The sequence below is a fragment of the Phyllosticta citribraziliensis genome, assembly GCF_038025025.1.
Source record: "Phyllosticta citribraziliensis strain CPC 17464 chromosome Unknown J3D65scaffold_3, whole genome shotgun sequence".
In the NCBI taxonomy this organism is placed as follows: domain Eukaryota; kingdom Fungi; phylum Ascomycota; class Dothideomycetes; order Botryosphaeriales; family Phyllostictaceae; genus Phyllosticta; species Phyllosticta citribraziliensis.
The window spans coordinates 1,781,809-1,797,148 of record NW_027117340.1 but is presented as its reverse complement, the minus strand read 5'-3'; the positions used below and the strand labels follow the sequence as shown (position 1 = coordinate 1,797,148).

Here is a 15,340-nt window from a genome sequence, read left to right as displayed (position 1 = left end):
TGTACGAGTACAGACGGGACGACAGGAAGAAAAGAAGTGCTTACCATGGTTGAAAGAACCTGCCTACATCCCATCTCCACGACTTCGATTGCGGCAGTGGGTAAGAATGTAGGCAGGCATTGTGTGACCCAGAATGTGGGCAGATGGCGGCCATGCAGCGACTGGCTTTATCAAGCCAGAATCCAATACAATCGTCATCTCCAAGCGGCTCTGCAGTGTCCAGACATTTTGGACCGGGGTTTCGGTGCGCTGGCGCTGGCGGCAACGCGGCGTGTTGTTGTGCAGGAGACGGTTGTCGTTGAGCAGGCGGAAAAAATTGACGGCGAGGGAGGGAATCTGTTGATGCGAGCAGGTCCGTGCGCATCTTATCTTATCGGTCCGCCAGACAAGATCTCCGGGTCAGGGACATTTGCCCTTCAGCTTCAATTCTGTGCTTGGGTACGTTTTTCTGTTCCACAAGCACTTGCTCAAATTCTTCAAAAGCCGAAAAGCTTTGCTCTGCTCACGAAGAATGCTAAAGTACTGACGAGATACAAGCAAGGCAATGTTACATCCCATCCATTTTCAATCTCATCATCCCATTCGAAAAGATCCCATTTTTTGCATCTTCCACCAAATACGCTTAACTCTGCGTCGGCATGTTGACGCTCGCCTTGGTCGCCACCGCATCCTCAGCGCGCCACAGGCTCGTCACAGTCTTGGTCTGCGTGTAAAAGTTGATGCCCGGCTTACCGTAAAAGGTGCTGGCGCCACCACCCGCAACGCTCTTCTTGTTGCCAGTGAAAGAAAACATGGGCAGCGGCACGGGGATGGGCACGTTGATACCGACCTGACCGGCTTCGATCTCGCTCTGGAAGCGCGCTGCCGTCGGGCCTGAGCGCGTAAAGATGGCTGTGCCGTTGCCGTACTCGTTGGCGTTGATGAGGGAAATTGCGTCGTCGATGGTCGGAACGTTGAGACAGACGAGGACCGGTCCAAAGATTTCTTCGACGTAGCAGCGCATGTGTGGCTTGACGTCGGCAATGATGGTGGGTCCGACCTGGTTTTGTAAGTAAAGGTTGCATCATAAAGAACGAGATGCTTACCCAGTTGCCGTTGGGGTACTTTTCAGGCTTGAAGCCCCTACCGTCGAGAACAATCTTTGCTCCCTCCTTCTCTGCGCTTGCAATCACGGCCTCGATCCTCGTCTTTGCCTCGGGGCTAATGACCGGGCCAAGGTCAGCACCAGGCTCGAAGCCGCCGTTGACGCTCAACTGCCTTGCGCGCTTTGCGATTTCGGGGATCCAGTCTTTTGTCTCGCCTACCAAGACGAGTGTACTGAGCGCCATGCATCTCTGACCTGCCGCTCCAAAGGCCGCTCCTGCGATTGCATTCAATGCATGGTTCTTGTTACAGTCGGGCAGGACAGCGGCGTGATTCTTGGCACCGAGGTTGGCCTGGCACCGCTTCCCATTGGCAGAGGCCCGGCTGTAAATGTACTCGCCGGCCTTGTTGCTACCAACAAAAGATATGGCCTTGATACGGGGCTCATCAAGGATAAAGTCGACCGTCTTGGCTGCGCCGTGGACGACATTGACTACGCCTGGAGGGAAACCAGCCTTCTCACACAGCTCAGCGAGGATCATCATGGCACCAGGGTCACGCTCTGACGGCTTGATGACAATGGTGTTGCCAGTGACGGTGGCCAGAGGAATCGACCAGAGAGGAATCATGGCGGGAAAGTCTGCATGTGTTAGCCTGGTTCAGGCGCCGTGCACAAGTACCTACTGAAAGGGCAAATGGCCGCCGTGACACCCAGAGGCTCCTTGTAGCTCCTGGTCTCCATGTCCTTGCTCACCTCGAGCAGCTCTCCCGTCAGCTGCGTCGTGATGCCGCACGCCGTCTCGGCGACCTGCAAGCCGCGGAGGACGTCACCCCTGGCATCCGCAAATGTCTTGCCCTGCTCCAAGGTGATGCTTGCAGCAAGACGGTCCCAATTCTCACGAATCAATGCCACAAACTTGAACATGATCTGCTGGCGGTGCAGCAGACTGGTCTTGCGCCACTCGGGGAATGCCTTTTCTGCGCTGTCGACGGCGGCCTTGAGCTCCGCATCGGTGCTCTGAGGCACCCGCGTCACAAGGTTGTTTGTTGCAGGGTCGTACAGATCAATCCATTGCGAGGCTTTCGATGAGGTAAACTGATTGTCAAGGAAGTTCTGCGTGTCGACCGGCTCGGCGATTCGTTCGTGGGAGGTGGGATACGAAGTGGCGGTGGATGCAGCAGTCGTGGTGGCAGGGCTCAGATGTTTGGCGGTAGCATGGAGTCGACGAGTGGCAGTCAGAGCTTGTGAAGCTTTGGGAGCAGACATTCTGGTGGCCAGATGGACCGTTCGTGGAGCTTGGGCGCGCGAGACAAGTGCGGGGATGTTGCGCGATACGACGCGGCGAGCGGCCATTGTCGAGGGAGTCTGGTTGAGTTAGCGATGGCTAGCTCGGAGGGATGACGAGCAAGGTATTTGAAGATTTGACTTACAGTAGAGGCGTGGGATAGCGGACAAGTTGAGTCGACGATGTTCGGCTCAGGGCGAGCTCAGCCGGGAGCTTTGGTGGGGAAAGCCGAGGGTGCGCGGAGACGAGCGACGACCCTGGCTTCCGGTCCCACCTGCACTGCACGCCCTCCGCCCTGCCCTGTTCCTTGGTGACATTCGACAAGTGATGATTCACGTGGCCGGCAAACATGTCCTTTTTGGGTCGGAAAAACAATTGATATTTGGTTCGAACTAAAACAGCTCCCAATCGTTCAATACACCCTGCTACCGGAACTCCAGTGTGGCGCGGCTACTGTACGCGGCCTGAATTTTAAAATGCTCTGTCCGTCCTGGACCATGCTCCACCCACCATCCAATCCAACCCACTACGAAGATGACCTCGTAGCACGCTTGGTAGCCTCCTGGGCCTTGTCGGCACCGGAAGCAACAGCCTCAGCAGCCTTGTCCTTCGCGTCGGCCGCAGCGTCCTTGGCCTTGTCGGCAGTCTCCTTGACCTTCTCCTTGGACGGAGCAGCCTTGGAGCCACCGCCGAGGACGACAGACAGGAGACCGACAACAACCAGAAGCGCAGTGACGGCACCAGCGGCGACCTCGGGCACCAGCTTGACAGCCTCGACGGGGTCCCTCTTAGCGACGGTAATGAAGAGGTCAGTCTTCTCACGAATGTATCTGACAGGGTCCTCGGTGAAGACAAGGTCGAGAGGAGACTTCTTGTCATCCGGCTTGGGCTTGGTAGCATCCTCCTCGGCCTTCTCGACGGGAGCCTTGACGTCGTAGGTCTCCTTCTGGAGAGCCACAGCATCCTCAACAGAGTGGCCAATGTAGATGTTGTCGAACAGAATATCCTTTTGCATGGTCCAGATTTCGAAGCCAATCTACGCACGTTAGCTAGCGCTCAGATTGCATTTTAAACGGGCACACCTACAGCGCCAATGGGCTCGAGGTTGGCAGGGGTCTTGTCCTCGAAGTAGTCGGGGTTGGTGATCTTGCGGGGAGCCCAGACGCCCTTGTAGGCAGGGTTGTCAATCAGAGGAGCCGACCACTTGCCCTTGTAGGCGGGGTTCTTCTTCGTGGGACGCTTCCACGCGCCGCAGCCCGAGACCTCGTCACACTTGGGGTTGGGGACCATGGGAGGGATAAAGTCACCGTCCTCCTCGTCGTCCCAGTCCTCGGGCTTCTCAGCCTCGGGGTCAGGAACCATGGACGGCTCGTCGTCAAGCCAGTCTTCGGGCTTCTCAGCCTCAGCGTCCTCAATCTCAAAAGGCGCGTCCTCGTCCCAATCTTCGGGCTTCTTCGCCTCAGGGTCGGGAATCTTGGCCTCGTCAACCCAGTCGTCAGGCTTAGAGTCCTTGGGGTCGTCAATCTCTTGGGGAGGGTTGACTGCTGGAGTAAAGTCTTCGAGAAGGGAGCCGTTGCGGGCGGACTCGCCGTTGATCTTGATCTCAAAGGTCTGGTCCGGCCTGACGATGAGGGTGTAGAGGGTCGTTGCCTTGGTGATGCGGGCCGTGGGGGGAGTCTTGAGGTGCTTCTCCTCGTACTCGCCGGTCTTGGGGTTCTTGTGCTTGAAGATGAAGTGAACCTGAAAAAGTCAGAACAGCGCGTCGACGGGAGTGTGTACCATGTCTCACCTTGTTGGTGGCTCCGCACTTGTCGGGGCCAAACATGATGACATACGGCGAGGCGTTGGAGAACTCGTCCTGGTGAAGAGCGGCCTCCTCCTTAAGAAGTTTCAAGTAGGCGCCACCGCACTCGAGACCATCTGCTTTGATCAGCATTGCTTCCCGCAGCGCAATGAGAAAACGTACCCTGAAGCTTGACCTCATACTGGACGACGAGCGTGTTGTCCTTGTTGTCGACGGGCTTGGGGAACTTGGCCGAGATGGCGTGGTGGGCAGCCTTGTCCTTGATTACGAGACCCTTGTCACCCTCGACGCCCTTGAGGACAGAAGGCTCCTCAACGGACCAAGTTCCAACGTAGGCCCACTCTTCCTCGGTGTTTTCCTTTTTGGCATGCGACACCTTCCAGCGGTCCTCCCAGTCGTCGGTGAATTGCTCGAGGAACGGGGCGTTGAGCGAGGTGGGCTTTGGGAAGGGTTAGCGGTTGCGACGACAGCCAGGGATGTTGAGGAAGCTCACGGTGAAGGAAGGTTTGGAGATGGCGGAAGCTGAGGGCGCGTCCTCGGCGCGCGCAACAGCGGCGCTCAAGAGGGCGGTGGTGAGAAGAGCCGCACGCATGGTGATGGCTTCTTGCCTGAGAAACAGAAGCAAGGGACGAAGCCAATTGGTGTTGAGGCAGGGCGAGAGAGGGACGGAGAGGAGAGGTCGAAGGGCAGAGGTGGAGTCGCAGCTGATATAGCTAGCTCCGGCAGCTGTAGAGACCACGTATAACTAACCCGCCGACCGCCCGCAAAGTGATTGGCCGTGCCGCAGGCAAAACCTCGGGCCTGTGGCTCGTGGGCGAAACTGCGACAGACCAGCCAGCCCAGCGACCACAAGCCGAGTCTTGGAACCCTCTAGAAGCGCGCCCAATCTCCGACGTCTGGACGTTGTTTCTCACCGAAAAAGGGACTGAGCAATGATGCCCAGTGTCCGTTCAGGGCCCCGTCGAATGCCTCCGCTCGGCCCAATCGCGCCAAACAGTAGCGGAGATCGGATCCATCTTCCCCGCCTATTTTGTGCCAACAACAACTCGAGTCGACTGCTCCTGGACATATTCTTTCTCGCCGACGGCCAGTGGCGACAACTCATTCGGTGTCATCGACGGTTCAAACACATCAATCTCACGCCCACTTATCGTAACCAAGGAAGAATGACAACAAGTCCATCAAAAACAGCTGTACGGCGCAGCATCTTTTTTAACTAGCCTCGCGCTTCCGTGGCCGGCCCGAAAGACGCAGAAAAGAAGCACTAGACGCGCTGGAGGATCTCATCCGCTCCACCACAGTCGTGTCATCCGACCACCCCTTCCAAATGCGAAATGTGATCTTCGTGGGACGAGGAACTGTTTGGTCCGCAACACCAAGGTGGCTGTCGAAAGAAAATAGACTCTCCGGGTCTACATGGCTGCAGGAACGAACGGCAGCTCCTTAAGCGCAGCTGTGATGGCAGACGACTGCTCTCAAAGCGCAACCATGGCAGTAAAAGAACGCTTCCTGTTTCATTCCTTTCGACACCCACTGTGACACTACTAGCAGTTGCTAGCAGAGTGACCAGCACTCGGCGCACTGGCAGCATCAGATGTTTGCTACAATGAACCGGGGTCCTGGCGTCTTTGCCACTTACAAGATCGATCTGTCGCCCATGTTAGCACCGCTTCCACACCGCTCCCCGTCCAAAAAGGTGACCCCCCACTCGGAACCACTCGACTCACTTTACAGGTACTACGCTGGCAAGGATTGATGCAGGCTGGGTTGCTTTGACAACTCTGCGTGTAGCATTAGAGCGTGTTGTCATCTGTCAAGCTCCCGCCGACTCGTACCATCAGGCAGTTGCTGTAGGCGGCGTTGCAAGTCTCCTGACAGCCGGCGGCAACGCTGGCTACGAGTGCGGCTGCAATCAGGAGACGGACGGCAAGTAACGGTTCGGCCAGCATGGTGAGCGGTAAAGACTTGAGAGTTGGGATCCCTTGGACGTGGTTCCGGCGGGCGGTGCGAATCTCTCCTCGTCGAGGGGTTGAAAGAGGCTGGGGAAACACGTCCACTCGACGTTGGAAAAGAGATGCATGATGACGAAGCGAGTCGTGTGGACTAGGCAATAGGAACACGCGCCGACGAGACATCCTTACCTTCAACACCATGCATCTCCAACGTCTGCCCAAAGGGAGTCTGGCACCAGTGCCCAAAACTTCCCCACCCGGAAGGAATCCCCCCAAAGCCTTGCGGCCGCCGTTTGCCATCCAGCGCGGCGGTACCTCCCTGCAAAAATGCTTCCAGCGTGCGGCATCAGTGCGTAGATGAGCGTATGGGCCTGTAGCACTACGGTGCAACGCTAGCTGAAAAGCAGAAAAGCGGGGACAATTCTTTCCACGACACTGCCTCGACTAATCCCCGTTCGATCTGGATCAGCGGGACGGTGAGCCTTGCGAGCGGAAAGACCAAGTTTGGAGCGTCCCTCGGGACCATGATTCTCAGGAACTTTTGGTCAGATCTCAAGACAGCCGCTATTTTGTGACAGGTCATTTCAGCAGAGTGTACAACTGTACGGAGCACGTGTTCATCGTTGGCCCCGCCAGAGATCGTTTCCAAACCTAAAATCCGCCTGTTGCTGTGTTTTTTCTCGTTTGTGCTGCTCGCTCGAATCAAATTTTGCAGTTACTGCTCCCTCGAGCACCAGCTCCCTCGAATCTTCGGCAAATTTCCCAATCATCGCCTCAACCTCGAAGTTGTGTCGACTTTATCGACGCGGTACGAGCGTGACTCTCGACACCGTTGCCAACGGCCAATTTGTGTTTTGCCCGCTGGGCTGAAATCCAATTTTCCAGCAACACGGCAAGCCTTGTCCCTGTCAACCGCAGTCGCGGAAGAAACGCACGGTCCGTCTCGACGTTTTCAGGCCCACGTTTTATTCGTCAGGGGGCGTGGTTCATGGACGACGACGAAACGGAAAGCCGCCGACACGCAGGCCAGTTGAGTTGAGCTGAGCTGAGACATTATTAAACGAGACGAGACAAGACGAACCGGCCCGCAACGCAACGGCGCGGCACGAAACAAGGGAGCGAGGCGGGAGCGAGCGGGAAAGGCGTAGTGCTCGTCCTGGGTCCCGGGCGTCGCGGCTGCGCTTATATTTGCTCAACGCAGTGCAGTTGTGAGACATATCTCAGCAACACTGAAACGCATGCGCCGTCGACCTGCTCATCCGTTGTGTTTCAGATGGGATCTGCCGGCTGCTCTTCCGTTTCATATGCTCTTGAAACAAACGCCTCGTTCTCGTCCAAGCTGTGATGTGCTGCAGTAAATGCGTGGAGCTGCGGGTCCCTTTTCCCTATGTACAACATACCTTGATATCTCCTGCAACTCTGCTCATATGTTGGTCTGTCTCAGAGTGGCGGGTCCTCTCCGCATTGACCCCCTTCTATAGATGGATATCGCGGATCAGCTCTATATCGTACACTCTGACACTCTCGTAGTGCAACTGAAAACTGACCCAGCGTAATCAGACATTTCACAGCAAGGACTACTACTCGGCGTTACCTTCCACAATAACTGGCGTTCCAATCCCACCTGATATCATCACCTGATTTCATATTGCAACGCCAAATTCGACCACGCCCAATTCACGACTTTCCCAGGCGGAACAAGGATGCGTTCAAACAGTACACCATTCACACCCTGTAGCTCAAGCGTATCTGTCTCTATTCGGTGTCAAAAACTGCAAAGATGATCATTTGTAGAATCATGAGGTTAAAGCACGCCCACTTGCCATTTTGAGTTGGTGCAGACAAGCCGCGGAAGTGGGGAGAGGACCATGTCGGGTGCCAGCATCCGAGCGGGAAGCGAAGCCTAGGCACGATAAGACAAACGGCCAGATAAAAGGAAGGACCACGACGGGGACGTCGAAAGGGTTGTTTTCCACGATTGAGTTGAGGAGGATTCGTTACGCACAGCACCAAAATCAAGTCGCCCTAAAGACCCTGCCTGCAAGGACTTCCACGACTGCATTGGAAACTGACGAATCAGCTGCTCGCTAATTCGTACCCGGTCACACATCTGAAGGAATCTGACGACCAAGGATAGACTCTCACAGCTCTGCATCTATCTCATCTGTCGTCTTCAACAGTCGAAGAAGGCCATTTGTCTCTCTGCAACCCGTCTCCTGGCTCTTCCCGGTGTTCCATCTCCAAGCTTACCCCAACTTTCAACTCTCCAGCCGTCCGCGAAAAAGGCAACACAACAAACACATTTCGGCCACGTCCAAAATAGGAACCAAACGACTTGAACCTGCTCGTTCAAAATGTCAGACACAAACGCGACCCCCATTTACGCGCCGTCGTCTGTTCCTTCGGCAAAACCTACTCATCCTCGCCCCGACATCACGCTGCATGCGCCGCTCACGCGCCGCGGCTACGGACCTGGCCTGCTGCTCTTGGTTGACGCGACGCTGCCGCTGACGCCGAGTGACAAGACCCTAGATCCGCCGCCCTTGGTGAAGTGGGCCGAGGAGGGATTTTGTGTTGCTCAGGTTCTGATCGATGGTGATGAAGACGAAAAGAGGTTGTTGCAGACGGCATTGATGCTCTTGAGGGGCATGGACGAGTGCACTAGTCTGGGAGAAGGAGGATCTGAGGTGGAGAGAGAGAAGGAGAAAGGCGCGGGAATGATCAGTGAGTGTCGAAGATAGATCGAAACGCCGCAAGGCGACTGACGACGAGACAGCATATACTGCGCCGCTCTCAAGACCCGTCATGGCCTTCATAAACGAGTCCCCTGACATCCTCGCCGTGGTCAACTATAGCCCGCAAGCTCTCCCAGCCGAAATCACCAAACCATCATTATGGCACCACGCAGGCCTACTCCCGACTCCGCCTCCCTCAACGTCGACAACAACCAGAACTCACGCCTATCCTACCGCATCACCACACTTCGCACTCCCCTCTTCGCCCAAGTACTCCTCAGGACCAACCTCCCTATCCCACACGCGCACCCTCTCCTTCCTCAAACCGCTGCTCGGCGGACCCTACTTCGACCTCGAAGCCATCTGGGACGAGCACACGTACCACGAATTCGCCGCCCGCGACGTGCCCGCCACCATGGCCACGATGGTCGCGGCGCCGTACGTCAACCACGTGCCGACGCTCACGGGCGGCATCGGACACGCGGCGCTGTCGCACTTCTACGCCACGCGCTTCGTGACGGCCAACCCGGACGACGTGGCGCTCGAGGTCGTGTCGCGCAGCGTCGGCGTCGACCGCGTCGTCGACGAGTTTGTCTTCTCGGGCACGCACGACAGGGTCGTCGATTGGCTGCTGCCCGGCGTGCCACCCACGGGTAAGCGCTTCGAGGTGCCCATGACGTGCGTTGTCAATGTTAGAGGCGACCGTCTTTTTCACGAGCATATTGCTTGGGACCAGGCGACGCTTTTGAGGCAGTTGGGCCTGTTGCCTGAGGTACGTTTCCTTTCTTTCTTTCTTTCTGCCCGCCCCCTGAGACGGTAATGTACGTGAACATGCACCGGATGTTGACGATGCGGCGCATGATAGTACCTCCCTTTCTCTTACCCTGTCCCTGGTCACGAGGGCACGGGCAAGCGCTTCGAGTATCGGCTCCCCGTCGCCGGCATTCAGACGGCGCAGAAGCTGCGCGATGAGCGCGCCGTCCCGTCGAACGAAATGTTCGGCTTTGAGGTCAGGGAAGTGCAGGACGACAAGGCGTGAGACGTCGGAATGAATGGTAATCTAGCTGGACTCGCGGACGGGGCTACAGTGGGAGTCGTCGATTCAAAATTCTCGTTTAGTCTAGTTGCACGTCCAGACAGACGGATGCTTCTATCCATCTCGCCACCCATGTATCCATCTATCCAGCAGACTCTGATGTGCTCTCTTCTGCCGAGCTCTAGGAATCGCAATCCAATCCTGCTTCCACGGCGTCGGTTTCGTCCCTCTAAACCCGTCCCGTCTGTGCAAGTCTCATCGTCGTCAATGAGTCGTGCCCGTCTTTCTAGCTGGAGAGCACTCCGTCTTCATCTTTCGTCTTTGCGCTTCGTTTCTACTCTTTCGTGTTCGTCTCTCATCTCGCCAACCGCCGCTTCCTGAACGACAAACAAAAGGAGAAAGAAAATGAAAGGAAGTAAATGCAAGTGTCTACATTCGATTCATCAATCCACCCGTCTCGTCAACGCATGCATGCAAGCGTGGTCTAGCCATGTCCCCATCCATCCATCCCTCCACCCTTCCAATCTCCAAAAAAGTCCGTGTCCCCCTCAACAGTGAACCAAGAAACCACACCACACCACACCACCAACCACGTCTACCACAGAACAACTCAGCCAGCGCCGCAGAAACTTCCCGCGTAACTGAATGTGCAGTGTGTGAAAGGCGCGCCGGACCCAAGTTGAGAAGACCGCAAATGCAGCATCGTGGCGAAGAGATGTATGTCGGTAGGCAGTCAGGCCCGCGTCACCTCCAGGGCAGGGACTTGGACCCAGCCACGCAAGAGGAGATGGACAGGGAGCGTCCACCACGAAGGTTGAGAGTGATGAAGAAAAGCCACGACACCGCCTCTGTCGCTTGACTGAAAAGAAAAGGGAAGGAGGGAAACAAGAAGAAAAATGTCGCCCACTCATCCAGACCGATCCAGACGACCACGTCAACCAAGCCCAAACCATCAGCCACACCCAAGCCGACCGACAGGCTGACCATCATTCCACCAAGAAACACTTGTCTCGCCATGGAGAGTTAAAGGAAGTAAAAAGCAAGAAAGTGGGAGGGAGCAGCAGAAGCTCTTTCTACCGCCCATCCCCGTCTAGTGTTGCAGGTGGCGCCATAATTTTTCGTCGCTTTGCCGCAAAACGCCGATGTCCAAACGCCTGAAAATGTGGTGATCAGAAGGAAAAGCACCTAGAAAGAAGACGAGTGTTCGTTCCGTCTATGTCGTGCTGTACAGTTTTTGTTTTGGGTGGAAGATGTCACTGGTACACAGCGACGCACACAAGAAGCAGCCCTACGCTTGAGCGACCAGATGCTGCAGCGGACAAGGCGCTGGGCTTTGTCGATGATCACTGCGACTCGGCGACGCTGACGCCCGCCTGCTTGAGGCCCTCTTTGAAATCGACCTTCAAGCTGTCTTGCTGTTGTTGGTCCTGCTGGCCCGTCGGCAAGGGAGCATCCGCGTCTTCCATTTTCGTGTCTTCGTTCGGCGCACCTCCATCTTCGTCCTTGTGATTCTGTCCCTCGACGCATTGCATCATCATCTGCTCAACCATGGCGAGGCCACGCTTGTCCGCCTTGTTGAGAGATGCACCGGGGTCAATGGCTTGCTTGGGGGCCGCTGCCGCCTTTCCCCTGCCTCGAGCTGGAGCGTCCGAGTCTTCACCGTTGGCTGCCTCTTCGCCGGCGACGCGCGCATCGAGGGCGAGCTTGCTTTCACCAAGTGCATGGATCTGCTCCTCAATGGTGCCCTTGGTGACAAGACGGATGACTTCGACCTCACGGGTCTGACCGACGCGGTGTGCGCGGTTCTCGGCCTGAATGTCATCCTGTGGGTTGAAGGACGAGTCGAAGATGACGACCTTGTTGGCACAGGCGAGATTAATGCCAGTGCCGCCAGAGCGCGTCGACAGCATGAATACAGGGATAGACGGGTCGTTGTTGAACCTGTTGATGAGATCCTGGCGCTCGACAATGGGCGTCGAGCCGTCGAGGCGGAGAGCTTGCATGTCGAGAGTCGTGAGGACGTGCTCGAGAATGTCCATGACGCGTGTAAATTGGGAAAAGACAAGAACTCGGTCGCCGTTTTCGCGAAATTTGACGAGGAGCTCCTTGAGCTTTTGCACTTTGCCGCTATCCATCCATTCGTCATTGTTGAGGGCGTACTTGTTGAGGCACTTGAAGTACAGACAAGCTTCGTGAACACCCATGTCATCACGATACTCCAAGTCCTCGTAGGCATCCTGGTAGACGCCGCCATTCTTGCGAATATACTCCTTGGTCATCTTTGCAATCTTTTCATCATCGTAGATCCTGCGATGGAGGAGCGGATGGATTGCTGCTTGACGAAGCTTCATCATGACATTTGCGCTGTCAGTCTTCGGCTTGCCAGCCAGCTTGTCGGCCCAGACCTTTTGCTGCCTGGCCAGATACTCGTCATAGATACGCTTTTGACTGGGGAGCAGGTCGCAGTATTCGACCCGGCAAGTTTTGGGCGGCATAGACTTGAGCACCTGTTGCTTCTTGCGACGCAAGATAAACGGCGTCATCATTGATCGAGCCTTCTCGATGCGGCGTGCTGACAACAAAGCGCCGTGATCATCGTCGGTCGTCTTGGCCTTGTTTTTGAAAATGTACTGGAGGTACTCCTCGTGGTTGCTGAAGACGTCTGGCATGAGGAAGGCTAGCAGCGAAACGAGCTCCTGCAAATTATTCTGGAGGGGCGTGCCCGTCAAAAGGAGTCTGAATTCGGCGGGGATGCGCATGAGTTCCTTGTATCTCTTGGATTGAGAGTTACGCAAGACGTGGGCTTCGTCAAAAACGCAAACTTGGGGACTCAAAATGCGAAGGAACTTGTTGTCGTCCTTGTTGCGGCATGCGGTGTCATAGGTCGTGACAACGATGGAAATGCTATCCCGCTCGTCTTCGATTTTTGCCCTGAGGTCGGCGCGGTCGGCCTGGGAGCCGTAGTAAGGCTGAGTCCTAGCACCCAACTCTGGCGAGAACTTGTTTATCTCAATGAGCCAGTTTTCCAATGTGGACCCAGGTACAATGATCAGATGCGGTCCAGTGTGGCCAATCTCGTAGAGGTGCGTCAGAAAGGCAATGACCTGGCACGTCTTGCCAAGACCCATTTCGTCGGCAAGAATGCACGACATTTTTTGCGACCAAATCAGCTTGAGCCAGTTCAAGCCGACAATTTGATAATCCTTGAGGACAAGGTCGTTGGCCATGATTGAGGGCTTTTGTAAAAACTTGGACTTGCGCTTGCTGGCGACCTCGTCGTCATCGTCGGCAGGGGCAGATGAAGCTGGGGTGCCAATGCCAGAGTCGTGCTTAGCGGCCTCTTCGAGGTTCGTGATGGCCAGCTCGCCATCCTTGGACGTGCCGAAAATGTCGATGCCCCATTTCTTCATCTCAGCAGCAATGGGACGACCTTTGGAGGTGCACTCGGTGACAAGCTCATCGATTGCCTCGTAACCGACCCACATTTCTTCAACGACATCCATGACCTTTTCACCAGTCGTCTTGCGGACGGTGCGCCTCTTCCCAGTGGGAGGCGGGCTAATGTCAGCTTTGCGGACAGCTTCGAGAGACTTGAACGGACGCATGGCGAGAAGGCCCTCAGCGACATCGAGTGGCTGGTTAGAGGTGTCGGCCAGGTCGCGGGGCTCGCAGGTGTTGATCCACTTAAGAATACGATCGTCGCTGTCAAGGTCGGCATCCTCATCTTGTTCCTCGGGCGTTTCGGCGGCGTCCGACTCGGGTTCAGAATCAATCGTGATGACATTCTTTTTGCGGGACTGGACCGGCTTTGGACTTTCTTGAACTTCTGGGCTGCTCTCGCGGATGGGACGCGTACCCTTGACGAGACGTCTTCGCTGAACCGGCTTGACGGGGGACGAGTCGGCATCATCGTCTGCCGGCGCAGTGCGCTTTGCTGGGGCGCGTTGAACCGTGGTGGATGGGCCGGCCTTGACGCCCCACTTGTCATTGAGCGACTTTGTTGATTTGGAGTCCTTCTTTAGTGTCGTAGACGTCTTGGGCACCGGTTTCTTCGGTGATTCATCGTTGTCGGACGACGTGAGGTCGATAGTTTCGCGCTGAGGCTTTTTCTCCTGAGTGCTAGCCTGCTTCTGCGGGTTTTGTCGCTCCTTCTCTTCCTGTTCCACAAGATATGCCATGGCGTCGTTGGGTTCGCCATGGCAGGTCATGAGAGCATTGTAGAGGTCGTATATTCTTTTGTTAGAAAATGCTGACGCCATTCGCTCCACCTTTTTCGTCACCACATAGTCGCCAATGTCTTTGGCGGTCATTTCAGGAAAGCCAAACTTCTTGTCAACAGCAGGACCAAGTTGCGGGCGCTTAGGCGGGGCACTCCTGGTCGCGTTTCCATCATCGTGGCGAAATGAGTTCATCATTGATTGGAAGGCAGAAGGCGCAGCATTAGGAGGAGGAGGGATTTTTGCTTTGAGCTTCGGTGGCGCCAGTGAAGGTTTGATTTCGGCTTTGGAGGTGGCTCGATCGTCATCAGACGAGTCTACGATGGGAGAATCGTAGTCCGGCTGCGTCTGAGCGCTGGATACGCGCGGCGGAGGACGAAAGGATGTGCCTGGCGGGGCGATGCCGGAGACTCGATGTTTGGAGGTCGGCGAAGTGAAAGGTGATGTTGCTGCGCGGTTCGAGACGAGGGGAGAGGATGCAGCGACTTGGACGACGGAGTTGGGATCAGTCCGGCGCGCAATGGGCGTGTCTAAAATCTGGGTGGGCTGGGTTGTATTTGGAGCACCGTTCGCGACGGACGAGAAGTGCGGCGACTGGACTTGCCGGGGCTTGAAAGGGCTCGTCAAAGGCAGGGTAGCAATCGTATGCTCGTCAAACAGGTCGTCTCCACTATCCTGGGAGCTGTTGTAGCCACCATTTGGTGACGTCTTTTGACGCTTATGGTCAGCGTTTTGGTGTGGCACCGGAGAAGTTCTGCGCTTTGGCGGTGATTCTGCCACGCGATCGCTGTCCATGACGGGCGAGGAATTGTAGCGATCGATGTCGAAGTAGTGTGGAGTTTGGCTTGAGCGAAACGGCGAAGAGTGGCGTGAGAGGTAGAGCCGCGCGGTGGTTTGGACAAGAGGCGCGTTGGGTTTGTGTGGGTATGCGCGCAGGGCAAACGACGGAAGATGTTCAAGAGGAACAAAGGAGCCGACACGGGAGAGTCTGAGCGAAGAGGGTCGAGCGGTGGTGGTCAGTGAGACGTGTCGGCGGAGGGAAGATGGGGTTGGTTGGTGGTGAAGTGAAAGTGAAGGCGAGCCTGCAAAAGACGCGATGAGAGGCTCCGCGAACTTCACTGTCGAGTCTGGTCTGTGCGGCGGGCCAGATTCCGTGTCTCACCGCCCTCGGCCTCCGCAAATCTTGGCACCGGGCGCGTCGCCGCAGGCCATCTCCCGCACCCCCAG

General features: G+C 56.1%; 4 protein-coding genes across 4 annotated transcripts; 1 reads left to right on the top strand and 3 right to left on the bottom strand.

The window, feature by feature from the left end:
- Positions 1–493: 493 nt before the first annotated feature.
- Positions 494–2,649, bottom strand: J3D65DRAFT_263640 (Aldehyde/histidinol dehydrogenase). The gene is made up of 3 exons (XM_066794905.1): positions 1,768–2,649; positions 1,086–1,723; positions 494–1,039 (listed from the first exon to the last, which is right to left on the bottom strand). The coding sequence occupies exons 1-3, from the start codon at positions 2,435–2,437 to the stop codon at positions 623–625; spliced, it is 1,725 nt and encodes a 574-aa protein (XP_066657964.1). The 5' UTR covers positions 2,438–2,649; the 3' UTR covers positions 494–622.
- An 80-nt stretch (positions 2,650–2,729) lies between these two features.
- On the bottom strand, positions 2,730–4,945 carry J3D65DRAFT_617231 (calnexin). Its single transcript, XM_066799536.1, has 5 exons — positions 4,667–4,945; positions 4,336–4,612; positions 4,159–4,289; positions 3,456–4,109; positions 2,730–3,405 (listed from the first exon to the last, which is right to left on the bottom strand). The coding sequence occupies exons 1-5, from the start codon at positions 4,763–4,765 to the stop codon at positions 2,896–2,898; spliced, it is 1,671 nt and encodes a 556-aa protein (XP_066657963.1). The 5' UTR covers positions 4,766–4,945; the 3' UTR covers positions 2,730–2,895.
- A 3,549-nt stretch (positions 4,946–8,494) lies between these two features.
- Positions 8,495–10,360, top strand: J3D65DRAFT_692215 (uncharacterized protein; the record flags this gene model as incomplete). The annotated part of the gene is given in 3 exon segments (XM_066803937.1): positions 8,495–8,853; positions 8,867–9,632; positions 9,726–10,360. Coding segments are annotated over 3 exon segments (1,299 nt in total), but the record flags the coding sequence as incomplete, so codon positions are not given.
- A 684-nt stretch (positions 10,361–11,044) lies between these two features.
- Positions 11,045–15,325, bottom strand: J3D65DRAFT_692213 (SNF2 family helicase/ATPase; the record flags this gene model as incomplete). Its single annotated transcript, XM_066803936.1, has 2 exons — positions 11,045–15,245; positions 15,276–15,325. The coding sequence occupies 2 exons, from the start codon at positions 15,323–15,325 to the stop codon at positions 11,240–11,242; spliced, it is 4,056 nt and encodes a 1,351-aa protein (XP_066657961.1). The 3' UTR covers positions 11,045–11,239.
- Positions 15,326–15,340: the final 15 nt, after the last annotated feature.